Source organism: Filobasidium floriforme, assembly GCF_021052385.1.
Source record: "Filobasidium floriforme strain CBS 6241 chromosome Unknown HD553scaffold_12, whole genome shotgun sequence".
NCBI classification, from domain to species: domain Eukaryota; kingdom Fungi; phylum Basidiomycota; class Tremellomycetes; order Filobasidiales; family Filobasidiaceae; genus Filobasidium; species Filobasidium floriforme.
In genome coordinates this window covers 845,234-861,872 of record NW_025763633.1, presented here as the reverse complement: position 1 = coordinate 861,872, position 16,639 = coordinate 845,234, and the positions used below count along the sequence as shown (strand labels likewise).

At 52.7% G+C, this 16,639-nt stretch overlaps 6 protein-coding genes across 6 annotated transcripts; 5 read left to right on the top strand and 1 right to left on the bottom strand.

Moving 5' to 3' along the window:
- The first annotated feature begins 1,006 nt into the window (after positions 1-1,006).
- On the top strand, positions 1,007-2,536 carry HD553DRAFT_285189 (RTA1 like protein-domain-containing protein). Its single transcript, XM_046178220.1, has 3 exons — positions 1,007-2,032; positions 2,118-2,192; positions 2,297-2,536. Exons 1-3 carry the CDS (start codon positions 1,338-1,340, stop codon positions 2,439-2,441), a joined length of 915 nt encoding a protein of 304 aa, XP_046036410.1. The 5' UTR covers positions 1,007-1,337; the 3' UTR covers positions 2,442-2,536.
- A 1,764-nt stretch (positions 2,537-4,300) lies between these two features.
- Positions 4,301-6,375, top strand: HD553DRAFT_331691 (uncharacterized protein). Its single transcript, XM_046182029.1, has 5 exons — positions 4,301-4,939; positions 5,030-5,254; positions 5,346-5,714; positions 5,823-5,970; positions 6,060-6,375. The coding sequence occupies exons 1-5, from the start codon at positions 4,365-4,367 to the stop codon at positions 6,153-6,155; spliced, it is 1,413 nt and encodes a 470-aa protein (XP_046036409.1). The 5' UTR covers positions 4,301-4,364; the 3' UTR covers positions 6,156-6,375.
- Positions 6,376-6,482: 107 nt separating this feature from the next.
- HD553DRAFT_312422 (CASP C terminal-domain-containing protein) lies at positions 6,483-9,705 on the top strand. The gene is made up of 10 exons (XM_046180098.1): positions 6,483-6,563; positions 6,646-6,756; positions 6,876-7,305; positions 7,421-7,681; positions 7,774-8,008; positions 8,091-8,576; positions 8,653-8,796; positions 8,879-9,214; positions 9,306-9,425; positions 9,489-9,705. The coding sequence occupies exons 1-10, from the start codon at positions 6,515-6,517 to the stop codon at positions 9,582-9,584; spliced, it is 2,268 nt and encodes a 755-aa protein (XP_046036408.1). The 5' UTR covers positions 6,483-6,514; the 3' UTR covers positions 9,585-9,705.
- Positions 9,706-10,368: 663 nt separating this feature from the next.
- HD553DRAFT_44802 (uncharacterized protein) lies at positions 10,369-12,408 on the top strand. Its single transcript, XM_046184230.1, has 2 exons — positions 10,369-11,951; positions 12,049-12,408. The coding sequence occupies exons 1-2, from the start codon at positions 10,571-10,573 to the stop codon at positions 12,177-12,179; spliced, it is 1,512 nt and encodes a 503-aa protein (XP_046036407.1). The 5' UTR covers positions 10,369-10,570; the 3' UTR covers positions 12,180-12,408.
- Positions 12,409-12,672: 264 nt separating this feature from the next.
- Positions 12,673-13,792, top strand: HD553DRAFT_272877 (protein-tyrosine phosphatase-like protein; the record flags this gene model as incomplete). The annotated part of the gene is made up of 4 exons (XM_046177789.1): positions 12,673-12,749; positions 12,818-13,165; positions 13,233-13,322; positions 13,381-13,792. 4 exons carry the CDS (start codon positions 12,673-12,675, stop codon positions 13,790-13,792), a joined length of 927 nt encoding a protein of 308 aa, XP_046036406.1.
- A 231-nt stretch (positions 13,793-14,023) lies between these two features.
- HD553DRAFT_342662 (cora-domain-containing protein) lies at positions 14,024-15,809 on the bottom strand (the record flags this gene model as incomplete). Its single annotated transcript, XM_046182781.1, has 8 exons — positions 14,024-14,398; positions 14,468-14,611; positions 14,676-14,818; positions 14,884-15,032; positions 15,104-15,166; positions 15,230-15,555; positions 15,628-15,713; positions 15,779-15,809. The coding sequence occupies 8 exons, from the start codon at positions 15,807-15,809 to the stop codon at positions 14,024-14,026; spliced, it is 1,317 nt and encodes a 438-aa protein (XP_046036405.1).
- Between the last annotated feature and the right edge of the window lie 830 nt (positions 15,810-16,639).

Sequence of the window (16,639 nt, the reverse complement as noted above, 5' to 3'; positions counted from 1 at the left end):
GATGATGGATAATCCAAGGTCATCTGCCCCGCAAACCATCGCACAGATACGAGCAGAGGTCGACAGTGCAACCCCGCAAAGCCATGTGACGTCGGAGGCATTTCCACCTGTTTGAAGGTCCGTCATCAGGTACGAGGTCGCAGAGATTCTCTTGGCGTCGAACCAGAATAGGATACGCGACGTATCACGAGGCAAGACCCCTCACGGTCGTTGTTTCGAGGTGTGGGGTGGGTGTGATCCATTGGTAACCCGCAGGAGCAATTCCAATATCGAGTTCTTTGGCTACCTCCACGCCCGTTCGTGCGGGGCTGCGCCGCACCGTTCGCTCAATTGCTCGCAGTAGATCGACATGCGCTCAGCAGGAGAGAATGAGCGGCATAAACGATTGGATAGCAGTTGCGCTCATAAGTACCCCCGGGTATGTCGTTAGACCCAGGCTCAACTCCAGCAATGGAGGTTGCGAGAGGTTCACTTCCCGGTTGAAGTCACTCGCTTGACGGACGCTGACGGCCGAGCTTAGTTGTACCCATAATCGCTTCACGAATGCCTCGGTCAGAAATGCGGGGTAGGTATAATTCGTGCAGTGGGGCAAAAGCCTCTCTTCGATCAAGCTCGTTCGGAGGTTTGACGGTCCGGTATCGTTGCGAAGTTACATACCCGAGCGACGTTTGATCATTCAGCGACGGGGCGATGACCGTTGCATGCAGAGCCGACTGGAGGCAGGGCCACTTCTAGATGAAATGTAGTATCTATTGCTATAAATTCTACCCTGCGATCCACCATAGCAACAGCAAACATCGGCCATTCCGTATATTGATACCTGGACGACCTGACTTGTCTCTGTCAATGCACCGCGATATCAGAATACGGTCTTCGCGCGCTAAATTCCTAGTCTGAGCAGAAGAACATCCATCGTATGCGTAATAACTCAACGTTCAGGTCGCGAAGTCGTCATATAGTAATTCAATGCCCATGCCATGGAACCAACGGTCGACGCTCTTGGGGTATTCTAGGGAGGGATATCAATCCAGGAGCCGACCCGTCCAGTTGTCTTCTTGCTGTGCTGCTGCGAAGCGCACCCTCTTGGCATCTGACCTCGACGTCATCGCCAGGCAGATCGGCAACACAGGAATCGTCGGTCAATCCCTCACATCTTCACCTCTAAGCAGCATAAGCATGGCCTTGCTTGGCATGCTAGGATATAGGATATACGAGCGAGCGAAGTAAACTCGTCGCTGAGCGCGATGTGCCGCAAGCAGCCTCCCATATATACGTACGACACGAGCATGAGCACAGGTCATCGGGTTCTCAATGAGAGGACACCCGCAACTGTCTAAATGTCCGAATGCACACAAGTTTCGCCATTATGCCCCGTCGAGGCCACAGTCTACGGATACTACCCTAATCTCGGGGCAAACGCCTTTTTCTGTGCGAGCTTTGCAGTCTTCACAATCGCCCAACTCGTCCTCGGGATCCGATACAAGACATGGACTTGGATGATCGCTACCGTCATCGGCTGCGCGATGGAGTCGATCGGGTACGGGGGCAGGATCATGATGAATCGGAACCCGTTCGACGGTGGCGGATTCAAGATGCAGATCGTCTGCCTCATCCTCGCCCCCTCGCTCCTCTCTGCTAGTATCGACCTCACGCTCAAACACGTCGTCATCGTGTTCGGCACGGAAAAGTCGAGGATCCGTCCGAACCTCTATACTTGGGTGTTCATCGGACTCGACGTCGCTTCGATCTTGATCCAGGCCATCGGAGGAGCCATCGCTGCATCGGGAGAGGAGAACCGGTCCTTGCTCGATATCGGGAACAACTTGATGCTCGTCGGGATCATCGTCCAGGTGGTCCAGCTGGTCGCTTTCGCACTGGTCACCGCCGACTACGTTCTTAGGACCCGCAAGGCATATAGGGACAAGCCCCTGCCGCCTCTCGGAGCATACTACATCCGATCGAAAAGGTTCAGGTGGTTTTGCTATGCGGTGACCGGCGCCTTCTCTGCCATCCTGATTCGATGCATCTATCGGTGAGTCGGATCGAATCGCTCTCCTCGATGGTCATCCTCCAGTCATCGCTGATCTATCTCTAATCGATATTTGCCTACCTTTCAGTATACCCGAGATGGCTGGAGGATGGGGAGGAGCGATCCAACGTGACGAGATCAGTTTCCTAGTCCTTGATGGAGGGTGAGTCCTCGCCCGGAACGGCGGTCGAGTATCGTGTCATCGATCTAGATCTGCTTACTGCGACCGATCTGCCAACGCATCATTATGCATCGTGTTTTATATAGGATGATCTGGATCGCGGCGTTCCTGCTTACGATCTGCCATCCAGGCGTCTACTTCCCTCAACTATCAAAGAACCGTGATGAGATGCAGGAAGGGTTCCAGGCGAGGATGAGCGAAAAGCGAGATCAGACCCCTTCATTCGCATGAACCCAGAGCCATGAATTGCGTCGAAGGAATGTTCAAGGGGAATTCGGTACTTTGCTTTTTGCTGTTGTAGCCTTATATTTGGTGCTAGTCTGCAGACAGTAGTATTCGATTGATACTGGCTGATCTGCAGCCTTGCAACTTGGTGGACTGAAGAAATATGATCGTTCAAGCTGAATCCGCCTAAAAACCGAGATACGAAACGAAGGCAAAAGATTTATTTCCTTCGCTTTCGTCCGTATCTACCCAGATCAGCTTCACACCTAAACAAATTGATCACAGAATCATAGCTCGACCTATCAGATACCCTGCCTGCCTGTTAAGTGGGGGAAAAAGGCATACTCCGAGGCTCAAGATAAGATGAAGAGGTGTATGCCTGATCAAACCCGTAATATGATCTTACAGTATGCTCATGCATTCTATCCCCTTTACTAAATTTGCCCTACAGCCGATGTGTCAAATCCGCCATGGTCTCTGTTTCCTCTTGAGGCTGCTTCCATTCTGACCGTCCGACATCGTTTGTTATGCTATATCTCGGTGCTTGTCGCAGGAGTATATGCCTACTGTATACATCGTGCTTGAGACGCAAGACGATTGACCGTGTGAAGCAAACGAACCAAACACTCGGACAGCAAAATGGCTGATAGAATGCATGGTCTATTGACACTCCTCATTAGACTTGTACTTCATAAACGTAGACGATTCGCAATTCCTCAAGAGCCAACATTCATCAAAGTATCCTGCTAAAAACATCGGACCGCAGTGTAGGAACAGACTCGATTCGACATCGGTCGCAGATCTCTGAAAGGACTTGCTTCAGATCATAAGTACGGGAGCAATCCAAGGACAGTCTGCACGCAAAGTATCTGACTCCATCTTTCACAACCTGGGAGAGGACGCGATCGAGGTTTTCTATGGAGAGCCCCAACAGACGCAACTTGACCATGTTGCACCTCGGAACCTTCGCCCAGGGATGTACTCAATGTGGATCACGTTACATCGAGTCTTGAGCTAAGAATGACGATAAGACTAGGCTTCTTCATGACGAGGTTAATGGAATCCTCGACGATCTGTTCAATCACCTGGTCCTTCTAGCGAAATCTCGAGTCCGACAAGGGAGTAGTCAAAGCCATACAGTATTGACTGCGTTGGGTGGTTGAAATATTCTATCAAGTAGAGCGCTTGCTACGGGCATTGGATGTAGACCCTCCGCTGTGTCGTAGATCGCATCCTGGTAAGTCAAAGTGTGGGACTGCAGTAGGGGAGAAGTAAAACAGGATCTGCCGGCTACAGTAAGGCAATCGGACCGGTACGATCGCATGATCTCATGGTGTGCCTTTGCACATAGACATGAGCAACAAGCTCCTATTGAGACAAAAAACACCGGTTGACTCAGTTCCTTCCTCTGTCCTGGTTTGAATCATGAGGGCTCTTGTCAAAGTCCCTGCGATTGTAGCCAAACTCGAATGTTTCAGTCCGGCACAAGCGTCCAGTGCTTGAAGTTTTGCGCCGCCAACACGAGTATCACTGCGGTCCATTTCCCCACCAGTACGGCTGCATCTAGCCCCCACAGATTTCCTGATTTCCTGAGAAACTCTACCTGAACTTGAGGCATTCGATTCGCACATGCTCAAGAATTGCAACCGAAACGTACATCGAACGCTCTCGACCTTTCTAGCAGCTGGTCAAAGGAGTTGATCGACGTTCTACTCGAGCAGGGATTTGCCTCCGAAGGGGAAGTATGTGGTCACGTGATGTGATCGCTAGTTTTTTTGCTTCCGGCCTGGTTCGAACTTGCTCTCGAGTGCAAAATGTTCAAGAAGGTAACAAACGTTCGACATTCCTTCTCATCATTGCGACCTCTTCAACTCCATATACAACCCACTACAACTCACTACTACCAATCAACTTCATACGATAAACAAAATGGTCGCTCAAGCTCTTTGGCACCTCGAACTCGCCGGTGGGGCCGAAGTCCCCATGCTCGTCCGCAACGACTTTGTCATCACCAACGCCTCTCTCACCGACGAGGTCGCCGATGTCAACGCCCGATCGGTCGTCAAGGTCGCTTTCGAGCCCAAGAACCCCGCCGAGCTCAACGGAGATGATGAGGACGACGAGGACATGTCGGATGAGGATGAGGATGAGGACGACTTGGAAGGTCTCACGCCTGAGGATTTGGAGAGCGAGGATGAGGACGACGAGGCCGTCAAAGAGTTCAAGCAGGAGATGAGGGCCAAGATCTCTGCTGCCATCAACGGTGACAAGAGCAAGAGCAAGGTCAAGTCGAACGAAGTTAGCGCTTCTGCTATTGCCACCGAGGAGGACGATGACGATGAGGACGAAGATGACGAGGACGAGGACGACGAGGATTTCTCGTTGAGCGAAGAGCCGGTCGATATCGCACTCTGCGCCTTGACCCCGGGCAAGATCGAGCAGGTCCAGCTCAACTTGGTTTTCAACGAGGAAGACGTCGTCGTCTTCAAAAACACCGGAAAGAAGTGAGTTCACCTTCATCCCCATCCATTCTCTCAGCTCTAACATCCGCTAACCCAAAACATCTCCCCCACCCCCTTTTTACGAACTTCTAGCACCATCCACCTCCTCGGAAACTATATCGACCAATACCCCCTCCCTACCGGTGAGAGGGACGACTATGACGACCTCTCCGATTCCGAGTACGATTCCGAGGGTTACCCCCTGGGCGACTCTGATGACGAGGAGGACTTGATGGAGGATCTCGAGGACAGTGATGTCGACATGGCTGATCTGGAAAAGGTTGTTGGGAGGAAGAACGGATCAAAGGGGGATTCTGGGTGAGTTGTTTTCCTTCTCGGGCGCACATCACTCCAGGTCGTTGACCGAATCTTATCTTCCTTTCCTATGGGGTTGTTCTTCTTCGCGCAGCCGATTCGAGGAGATCACCGAAGCTCCCAAGAAGAAGGAGACCAAAAAGATCGCCGCCACCCCCGTCGTAGCTACCCCAGAGACCAAGAAACGCAAAGCCGAAGAACCCTTAGTAGCCTCTGCCGAAAAGCCTGGTAGTAAGAAGGCTGAGAAGAAGCAAAAGGTCGAGGCCGCCCCCACTTCTACTGTTGCCGCCGCCGAGAAGAAGGACAACAAGAAGCCCGTTGTCGCTGAAAAGAAGAACTCCAAGGACGAGAAGCCTGAACAGCAGGGGAGCAAGAAGAAGACTCTGCCTAGCGGGTTGGTCATCGAGGACGTCAAGATCGGGGATGGAGCTATCGCCAAGAAGGGCAAGCGATGTGGTATGAGGTGAGTCCCGAGTTCTCTCATCAAACTTATTTATCGCCATCATCTAGGAGATGCTTTTGAAGCTGATTCCATTTTCACTTGACGGATCGTTTGTTGTGGGACGTGTAGGTACATCGGCAAGCTCCTCAACGGCAAGCAGTTTGACGCCAACACTGCCGGTGCGCCGTTCAACTTCCGATTGGGCGCTGGAGAGGTCATCAAGGGTTGGGACCAGGGAGTCGCTGGGATGGCCGTCGGTGGAGAACGAAAGTTGACCGTGAGCACCGTCGTCCTACCTCGTCTACCTTTGTCTCACGCTTTTTCAGAATCGAAAGATCTGACCGTATTTCTTGCTTGTGGTGACAGATCCCCGCCGCCCTGGCTTATGGATCGCAAAAGATCCCCGGGATCCCCCCCAACTCGACCTTGAGCTTTGACATCAAGTTGGTCAACGTCAAGTAGACGCCAACCACCCCGCATTCCCACACATAACCCCTTGTGCACTAGATCTCGTTCTTGCCATCGAAAAAAGAGTCTTGTTTTCGGTTATAACACTTGTTTATATTATTGATAGAGAGAGGGAATGACCACCCTCTCTTCTTGCTTGTCATGTATGTGCATCGTATAGCATGTTCATGCGATGCTGGTGTGATGCACGTGATGTCTGACTTGATGTCGTGAGATGTCCGCGCGAGCCCCGGGAGGGCGCGATCACCCACCAAGGTCAAACCGAGAGATGTACACATCCAGCTGTTGCTAGTTGTCATCTGCTGTGATCACCCACTCCGATACAAAACATACAGACGCCCAGACCTCCAATCATGGCTACGGTGGAAGCCAACTTTTCCTCGGCCTTGGCCACTTGGAAAGGCGAGTACCACCGTCCCCCCCTATGTCCACTCTCGGTTGAATCCGAGTTAATTGATTTCCCCGGCTCTCGACGTCTTCACAGAGATCGACCTAGCGGAAACGCAGAAACAGCTCGATAAGACCGCCCTGGAGCTAGTAGAATCACAGAAGGAGAATTTGGTCGGGAGGAAGAAGCTGGCGGAGCAGACGAGAGGTGAGTCTGCTGTGCCCGCGAACAGGATATGGATGCCTATGACCATATATACAGTGGGCTGTGCTGACTCCCAACACGACTTGCTACTTGATTGATGAACGACCCCTGTGTGATAATAGAATTCAAGAAACTTCCTGACGAACCCGAGAAATTCAACGCCATCAAGACCCTCTTGAAAGCCTACCAATCCGAGATCGACTCTCTCACCCGTCGCTCCAAGTCTAGCGAGACGGCCTTCTTACACGTCTACAAGCTTCTCGCCGAAGCCCCCGATCCTTACCCTTTACTCGATGCCGCTGTGGACCAGACGATCAAAGCCGCCCAGTCCGACTTGCTCTCCTCCGAAGTAGACCGGCTCAAGGAGGAGAATGGGGAGTTGAAGAACAAGCTCGGGGAACTGGGGAATGTGGATGAAAGAAGGAGACGGGCGGAAGGGAGAGCGGAAGAGTTGGAGGATAAGATGGAAGGGATGTTAAGCGAGAGGGTGCAGCAGAAGGAGAATGAGTTGAATGCCAAGTATGATGAGCGGATGAAGAATTATGAGCAGAGGTGAGTCGTCGTCGGCGTCGTCCTTTTCGGGGATGTCATGCGTGACTGTACCGCTGGACAAACAGGGTACTAATAACGATTCCCCCCGAATTGCTGCTCGTCTTATGCACCACAGGGAAAAAGATCTACAAAAACAAGTCACATCCCTACGCGACCAGCTCAAAGACCTCCACACCAGTAACGAATCCACCCAAGCCAAGCTCGTCAATGCCAGTCAACGTCAAGACCAGGACACGCTGGCCAAGCTCGCCGAGGTGGATATGGTCGTCTCCGACCTGGCTCGGGCAAATGAGAGGGTAGCGGCGATGGAGAGGAGGAATGAGATGTTGAGGAGCGAGATTGAGAGCGTGAGGAGCGGGAGCGAGGGGGTGGAAAAGTGAGTCGAAAACTAGGGATCATACCTCGTCAATGTCGACCTAGCGCTTAAATACGTTTCTTTTTTTTTTTGAAACCTTGCGGCCTCTCAAGGACCAAACGCCTCGAAGCTCAGCTCGCCGATTCCGAATCCGAATGCGCTCGACTCCTCCGAACACTGGACCAAGCCAAAGCCGAGCGAGAGAGGGTGGAGACCGAGTCGGCTAAACGGAAGGAAGAGGTCGAGAGGGAGTTGACGACGACCAAGAACGAGCTGGATACGGCGAGGAGCAAGATCAAGCTTTATGCCGATTACGACGAGATCAAGCGAGAATTGGAGATCATGAAGGTGCAGTCGTCTTCCCTTCCTCTAAGTCCAGGTGACTACCGACACATTTGACTGATATTCCGGATTTGGCTTGGACGCACAGTACGTCGAATTCTCTGGCGGCGACATGGATCAGGACGACGACTCGATGCGTCTTCCGGATCCCAACGCCGACAAGGCCAACGCGCAACACGGCCGGTCGCTAGAGAACCTCTTGGCCAGCAAGAACAAGCGTCTACAACAAGACCTCACCGAACTCCGGGTCAACAACGAAGAGCTCGGTCAGATGAACGACGACCTCACCGACAGGTTGTTCAGCGTACAGAGCGACCTGGCTAGGTTGAAGACGTTGAATGAAAAGCTGGAGAATGATCTGATGAGGGTGGACAATGCCGGTGGGAAGAGCGTATTCGGAGGCGGGGCAGGGAGTCAATGGGGCGGCGGGAGCGCGTGGAATGGAGGGTTCCCTAGTCCTACAGCGGGAGGTGATGGGGAGGGTAGCGATGCTGGCAGTGTTGGCGGTGGGATCGCTACGCCTGCCAAGTCTCGTGGTCTAGCCGGTCTAGACCTGGGTGGTAGGAAGTTGACGGTGAGTCTCCAGAGCCCGTTCGAGGTGACTTCCTTCTCGCTCGACCGTTTCCAACTCACGCTGCTTCATCCGCTAGGACTCTCCTGTACCATCGAGCACGAACGCTGGTGGTTTGTCGACTCCCGGCGGGGGACCAGGGGACAACAACGCCAACTCGCTCTTGCCGATCGTGACCAGCCAGCGGGATCGATTCCGTCAACGAAACTCGGAGCTCGAAGAGGTATGTCCCGCATCGTACCGTCTTTCTCCGGGTTCAACTGCTAATAGACAATCTATCGATCCCGTCCCGCTGTACTTATTAGGAATTGCGTAAACAATCCGAAGGCCTCGCCGACCTCCGGGCGGAGATCAAGACGCTCCAATCTGACAACCTCAAGTTGTACGAAAAGGTCCGGTACATGCAGTCGTACGCGAACACGGGGCCGAACGCTGCAGCGGGACCTTCCGGTTCCGGAACAGCTGGATATTCTCTGGGTGGGGTATCGCAGGGTGCTGCAGGAACAGGTGCGAGTGGTAGTGGGTCAGCGGGGTTGAATGGAGGCAGGTTTGGGAGGTTGGGCAAGGACGATGTCGAATTGGGGAGGTATCGGGACAAGTACGATGAGAGCTTGAACCCTTTCGAGGCTTTCAAGGGGAGGGTGAGTGACTAGTTTTTCCTTGCTCCTTTCAACGAGCCCGTATACGCGATACTCACACTGCTTTATTGGGCATGTTGTTGGGGGAAAATAGGAAGCACAACGAGCGATCTCTGCTCTAAACCCGATAGACCGGGGCGTATTCGCCCTCACGCGAGCGGTCGTCGGGAACAAACGCGCTCGATCGTTGTTCATCATGTACAGCGCGGCACTGGTAAGTGTAACTCTCACAAAAACACTTTGATTGTCAGCTAATCAACATGACCCCGCGGCGTAGCACTGTCTGGTGGTCTTTGTGCTCTACAATTGTATGGGAGGAGAATCTATGGGTCGGAGTTCGGGGCCGATACCGATCGAGCCGATTCATCAATAAGGGATGGATCGGCTGGCCCTCTCCAGTCTACAGTCGGATCTCTTATAGGAATAGACGGCCGTCTTCTTGTATTATACCAAGTATGCTTTATTGCAACCGCTAGAATAATGATTTACTCACACAGGTCCAAAGAGGCAGAACGAAACCGATGATGAGTAGCTTACCTTTTGGCTCACGTGACCTGATCTTCGGAAGTAAATTATGTTTCCGACCAACATCCAGCTTCCCCGCACCTGTCGCCACCAAAGCTGGCCGACTCTGAAGAGTTTAGCAGATTCTCGTATTGCACAACTTCATGGACATATATCAACGCCTTATAGATAACACAAGAAAAAGAGAGATAGATTGGCTGGAACAGATCGCCGCGAAATCCCGGGACAAAAGCGTATCGAAACGCGTTATCTGAGGCAGTAGGAGCTCTACCATACGATAGGTAAGGCGAACCCTGATTCTTGAGCTGTATCGAGATCAGGCAGCTGACCTTGACTACCATTCTTTGCTAGAACAGCAGTAAAAGCCTGACCGAACAGGAGAAGAACGTTGATCTGAATTCTCGAACTCCGGACGACCTGGCCGACACATCTAGATCCCCATCCGTTCAGCTCTCGTGGACGTCCACTATCTCAACCAACAAGGACCCGCCGTACATCGCTCAGCCAAAAAAAGCAGACTCTTGTTATTCGCACAAGGAACGATCTCAATCACAATGTCGCCTTTGATCCTGGAACAAGAACCTCCTCAATAAACGCGTCTCACGTCGACGAGGAAAAGAACACGACATTGCCCACCTGCCAATCTTCCCTTGATTTCAAGGTCGTTTGGTCTGGCAGACAAGCTCTTCGAGTCGAACAAAGACGCTGCACTTCTATCTCAATTCTTCCCTCAATCCTACTCTCCATCACCTCAATCTGACCGACAAACGAAAAGGCAACGATAGAAAGAGAGACCTTTTGCATCTATACATCCCCGGCTTGGCCATCCCGACCATGTCTACCGCCTCTCCATCTGCCTCGAACGGAACCTCTTCCTTTCATTCTCGACCGCATTCTCCTGCCTATCATCATTCTCGCCAGAACAACACTCCTCATCAGCATCGTCACCAGCACCACCAAAATCACCTACAAAATCACGTGGCACCCAAACACTCGTCCACCTCAAGTTCAATCTCGCCGCCCGCGCACGCACATGCGCATCATCGTCCGTCAGGTCCGAATAAACGCTCGATAGCGTCCTCTTCGGGTCTGGTAGCTAGTACCAAGATCAAGGGGATGAAGAGCCCTGAAAAGCGGGAGCGGGAAAGAGATAGAAAGAGGGAGAGACAGGTCGGCCACAACCAGCAAGATCTAGGTCTCGGTCGAGATACGGTCCCAGTTGATGAGCATGTGGGTAGTAGAGCTGACAAGGTGGGAGGGATGGAAGAATGTGATGGTTCAAGTGGGGTGGAGGCGAGTGTGAGGGATCAGGCTGGCGGGTCGGGGTCGGGGTCGGGCTGGGAAATAGGGAAAGAAGATTATCGATCTGGGTGGAGCTCTTCTGTTGGGCATGGGTGTCTACCGCCCACGCCCACTTCGGCTACCAAATTCGGATCGTCGGGATCGACCGACCCCCAGCTCTTGCCGGAAACACCGACCCGAACGCCTCGTGGTCTGTCTCGCGACCCGGTTTCGAGTGCTATTCTTCCTCAAACTCCTACATCCCCGGTACGAGTGATTACGGGTGCACCCTCGACCTCGCCGAGATCGTTGGGATACTCGTTCCCGACTTTCAAGTCGAGCCTCTCGCCGCCTATCATCCAAGATCAGCATACAGGTCGAGGTGAAGCAGGAGCTGAACAAGAACACGAAGGTCGAGCAAGCTTGTGGTTGAACAAGTCGGAAGGAGGAAAGAAGCGGGATCATCGGGAGGTCGAGCTGGGATCTCGTGAAGGTTCGCCGGTTGGCGATGTCGAGAACGAGCAGCCGCAAAGAGATAGGGGCGAGCGAACAACAGCCTCGTGGCCGAAAGCGAATGGAGTCGATCAAGGCGCTTTACCTTCGACGAGTCGACCTCGTTCGGACCTCGGTCCTACGCTCGCTGAACACACGCCGCATCATGGATTCCAGGGATCAAAGTCCGATTCCCACATTCCGGCTCCACCGAATGCCGCACCTGAACGTCCTAGGTCCATCCCATCTCAACCGCCATCTGTTCCAGCGGTTCAGATGCAAAATCATCCTCCACACCCTCGTCGGATGTACGCCTACAACGCTACCTCGGCCGAAGAAGAAGCTCGGAGGGCCATACTTGTCGACGCCTGTGAAGGGTTGAGCAGCCTTTGTAGTCAGTGGCACGGTAGCGAATATAACAAGCTCAAGTTTGGTGAAAAAGGTCGGTCTCGGTCGAAGCCAAACCACGCCATGGCGAATCGTACGGAAACAGAACGCTCATGATCCCGCTCGCTTTCTATTCAGGTGCTCCGGTGCAGTATTGTCCCTTGACGATCGCCGCTCCGCAGCATGTCCAATCGATCATGATGGCTCAGGCGATGTACGAGAAAGAGATCTATGCTGCAGAAGACGCTTTTGGGAACGACAGTCTGGCTTCTTCGACTGGTAGCGAGTCTTCCTTTGCTACTTCTCGGACCAGTCAGAAAGATGGTGCCACGACGGTCGATGGGGACAGTAGGCTCTTCGAGACGGTCACCGAACCGGACGTACGCGCTAGTTCTGGAGGTCAAGGACAGGCTCTCGAGAATGCGATGGAGAAGGGTCTGCAGAGATCGATGGATGGTAGCTGGGTCAAGGATGTGGATCCTTCGGTACCTAGCGAGGCGGAGTCTGCGCAAGAAAAAGCGATCGAAGTCCAGCGTCACAATCCCACCAACGAAACGCCCTTACGGGTCATGCTCCCACAATCCATGGAACAAGAAGAAGGGTACGAAGGGATGGCCGTTAACAGCGTCAAAGGGGACGAGATCGAGTTCAAGAACGGACAACACCTGGATATGCCCAATGGCACAGGAGAACACGACCGCGATCAGAAGATACAGATGGAGCTAAAGCAAGCGATGGAGGATGAGATTCGAGCCAACTCGACCGGATCCAATGGGATGCAAGGCTTGCAACTCGCTCCTGGGCAAGAGGCTAAGCAATTCACGACCAAGACGAGCGATACGCATCCCATCAAGTGAGTTTTTCTTTTCTAGACTTGATGACGAAGAGTAGGTTGTCTGACGTCCTTTTGATGCCTTTCAGCGTGTCGATGCTGGTCCCCGTGGATACTATGCCAATGCTGGTCAACCACCTAGCAACGATACCCGTCTCAAGCGTGAAATCGCCAGGAAAGCCGCTGCTTTGCCCAGCCTCGGACGAGGTCTGGCAGTCGACCGTGATGGCCAATCAGATTGGAGGGAACGCTCCTGTCCCCATCACCGCGATTCCACAACCGACGACTAACCTTGGCATCGGGAATCTCCTGCTCAGCAGTTGTCCTGGGAAAAAGGTTCGGCTGGATGGGCCAGTCCGAGGACGAGCGGCCATCTGCCGTGACCTGAAGTTGGATCTGGGCAGGATCAAGGAGATGGGCGTAGGCTGTATCGTATGGTGAGTGGGAAGGAATTTTGCACAAGGAGTTCTTTCTTGTGACGGTTCTGACGCGCATTTTGATCAGTTGTCTGGATGACAACGAGTTGCGGTACCTGGGTGCGCCTTGGGAGGAGTATCGAGCTCGGGCTGCAGAATTGGGCCTCCAGGTCATGAGGTGAGTTTTGACGTATTGTGCGGCTCTACACGGCTACTGATCGTCGTCGTTCCGCTAGAATTCCGATGCCCGAAGGCTTGACACCATCCTCACTCACTACATTCGACGAGCACGTAGAGAAAGTCATCCGGAACTATACCCTCAAGGGAGTGCATGTACTTGCGCATTGCCGTGCCGGTGTCGGTCGAGCTGGGTTGACCGCGTGCGCATGGGCCATCAAGATGGGGATCGCCGGACCTCTGCCCGATCTGGAACTGCAACTGAGCCAACTCACAGAAGAGGGACAAGATTCTCAGGCGATTTGCGAAAACGCTCGAGTCATGTCGACCGTCGAGAGGGTGATCTGCTTGATCCGTCGTCGAAGGAGCATCAAAGCGATAGAGACGTTTGAGCAAGTCAACTTTTTGGCTAGCTACGTGGCGTGGTTACGACGAGAATCCGGGTTGGCGTCTGCAAACGAGATGCAATAGGCGTCATGGGTGAGTTGTGATAGTTTTAACGACCGTGTATGAACAAAATAGGCCAGGTTGGTGTGACGACGAATCGAGTGGTATGCGGGTGTTTATCATTTAACGACAACATGATCGAAATATATACATATACATGCGTGGTATATAAGTTGAGTTGATTTGATACAGGGCGAGCGAGATGATCCTTTCCTTGACATCGTCGGGGTGCATGCAAAGTGGTAGCCTTATAGCTCAACGCCTACCGAGAGACAAGGTCACTGGTGATCCTTTCCCGAACCTCGAAGCGATGAGTTTCTTGTCCTCGGCTATCTTTGTCGCTGCTCTTGCCTGTTGCGCTCGCCAGGCGTCACGGGCTCGAGCAGAGTCGGCGTCCTTGTTGATGTAAACGGGTTCTGAGGGTGTGTTCTCCCGCTGCTGAGATCTGGCTCGTGACCATATCCGACCTCCTAGACGCTCTGCCGGTGTCTTGCGTTGAGCGCTGATGCCGACCCTTTGAAGCAGTCTGAGCCGACGTAATCCTAGAGCGGTTGTAGCTAGCGCTGCGACCACCGCTGTCCCCGTGACAAAGTAGAATGCCAGTGGATGTGATTCGATGTGTGATGTCAACTTTGTAGTCCAGATGCTGCGGTTAGCTCGCTGTCATGCGAAATGGAACGGCCTGGACGATCGACTCACGTTCATGCCAAAGACACCCGAGGCCAGAGCGCCAACACCGATCCCCAAGGTCGCTATAGACACCCTGAGGTCCATCGCGATCAAGGCGTTACGGTTCGAATCCAGGATCAACTCTGCCACCTCCTGAGTAGTCGACATGTTTGTCTATGAAACCCAGAACCTTTCAGTGTCATCGTTGACTACAGCACACACAGATACAAGGACTTACCGTCAAGGTATCCAACTCGCTGACAATCTCTTCCACTTGTTTGGAGAACGATTCCAGCAACAGCTCTAGCTCTTCATGGTCGGTAAGTCCTCTCGGCTGATGAGCCATTTTGGCCGACAGGTACATGGCCGACAAGTCCTCGTCTACATCAAGCGGCGTTATAAGTTTCCGCACAGTTCATGCAGATATTCGACGGGGATCTGCTCACCTGATTCCAAAACCTCCTCTATTGAACCAAGCACATATTTGGCCCGGCTCTGGAACCCGGCTATCCGACGGGAGTAGTGTAAGAGTCGCCGCAGGTTGTCGCGGCTGATATCGCTTTCGAAATCTGCTAGGAGGTCGTTGACGACCTCGCTATAGAGAAGGACCGATCTTATATCAGTGGTCGTGATGTGAAGGTCGATAGTTGAGCGGGATAGGCTTACCGAGTGTACTTCATCTCTTCCTCTAACGCTACTGCGACTGACACTAGGATACTTTCTAGAACACTACGATAATAAGAACCGTTTTGAGTACCCAGCTCTGAAAGGAGAAAGCGTCGAGATGCTCACCGATGCTCGTAGCTCAAGCGCTTTCCATCCTGTAACATGCTCTCCCTCCCATCCCCTTCTAAACCCCCTTCGAACCCCTCCCCGACATCCACCCCTTGCTTGCCCTGTTCACCCAATCGTCTGGCTTTGATATTGGCCTGCATGTGCCAGAGCAACCTGTCCCTGAGCTTGTTCGACCGCATGCCAGCGGGTTCGAAGAGGATGACCATGTCCGCCTTGATAAGCGCTCTGACGTGGAGCATGTTGACGATGATGGCGGATCGACGGGAGAGGATGGTAGGGACTAGGTTGGGTTGGAGTGAATCTAGTTTCCGTAGATCCCGGGGCTGTGAAGAAGATATGAGAATGTGGAGGATTAGGGTTTCTGTGAAGTGGGGATCGTTTTCGTTGTTGCTCACATCCAGGTCGTGCTGTTTGCACAGATCCGACTTTGGTACAGTCCCTTGTTCCGTCGTCAGATTGCCGTCCGCATCAAGTATTGTGACTATACCGTAATGATATGTACGTCAGCTTCAGACTTGTTATACAGCCAACTTCGATGAGACTCACAACGCAGACTCAATTCGCCTGCCTTGGTCATGAGGCTCTCGAGATAGGTAGCTTGGTACCGATCATCGTCCACCTTGACCAGCTGGGATTGACCTCGCTGACATCGTCTGTGCGTGCAAAACCGAGAAGCTGGCGGAGATCGAACTCGATACCCTGACGACATCCATGTTGAGGTAGGCTGTCCGGTACAGGAGGCTAGCGGTCTCGTCGCACAGGCAGAGGTCGACAATGACCTGAACGCTGGATTCGCCGATAGACCCCTAAAGATTCCCGCATATGGGGTCAAGGTCCTTGCCATTCCTTGTAGTACGTTGACGAAGCTTGACTGATGTGTATTCCAACTATGTGTCTGTCAAACTAGTTGGCACGAGAAGAAGACCAGTGGCTGTCATGAACGATTGTATTCAAGTAGATCGATCGTCATATAAGTGGAGGCGAACTTCGGAAACCTCGAATGCAGAAAATAGTGGCAAAACTACCCCTTTCGCCCCCGAATGACAACAACCATTTCGTAAGCACAGCCTATGTATATATGGTATGATGCAAAGATATCGGGGTATATGTATTGGTTACAGAGCGAACAATGACCCACAGCCGATTCACTCAATTCAAGAGTTCCTTGATACCGCCCGAACCGCTCCCGCTTCGTGTTCTGCTATGCGACCGGTCAGATTCACCTTCACCTTCGCCTTCGCCGTCCTCGTCGTCAGACCCTTGTGATGCCGATCCAGACTCGTGTGGCCTGTGTTGGTTTTGTTCTTGATCCTGTTGGTGCATATCTAGGTTGCGTTGGTCGAAGGATGCGTTTCGTACACCTTGCTGATGATCGTCCGGGTCGTAAACATGCTGTGTATGGTGCAT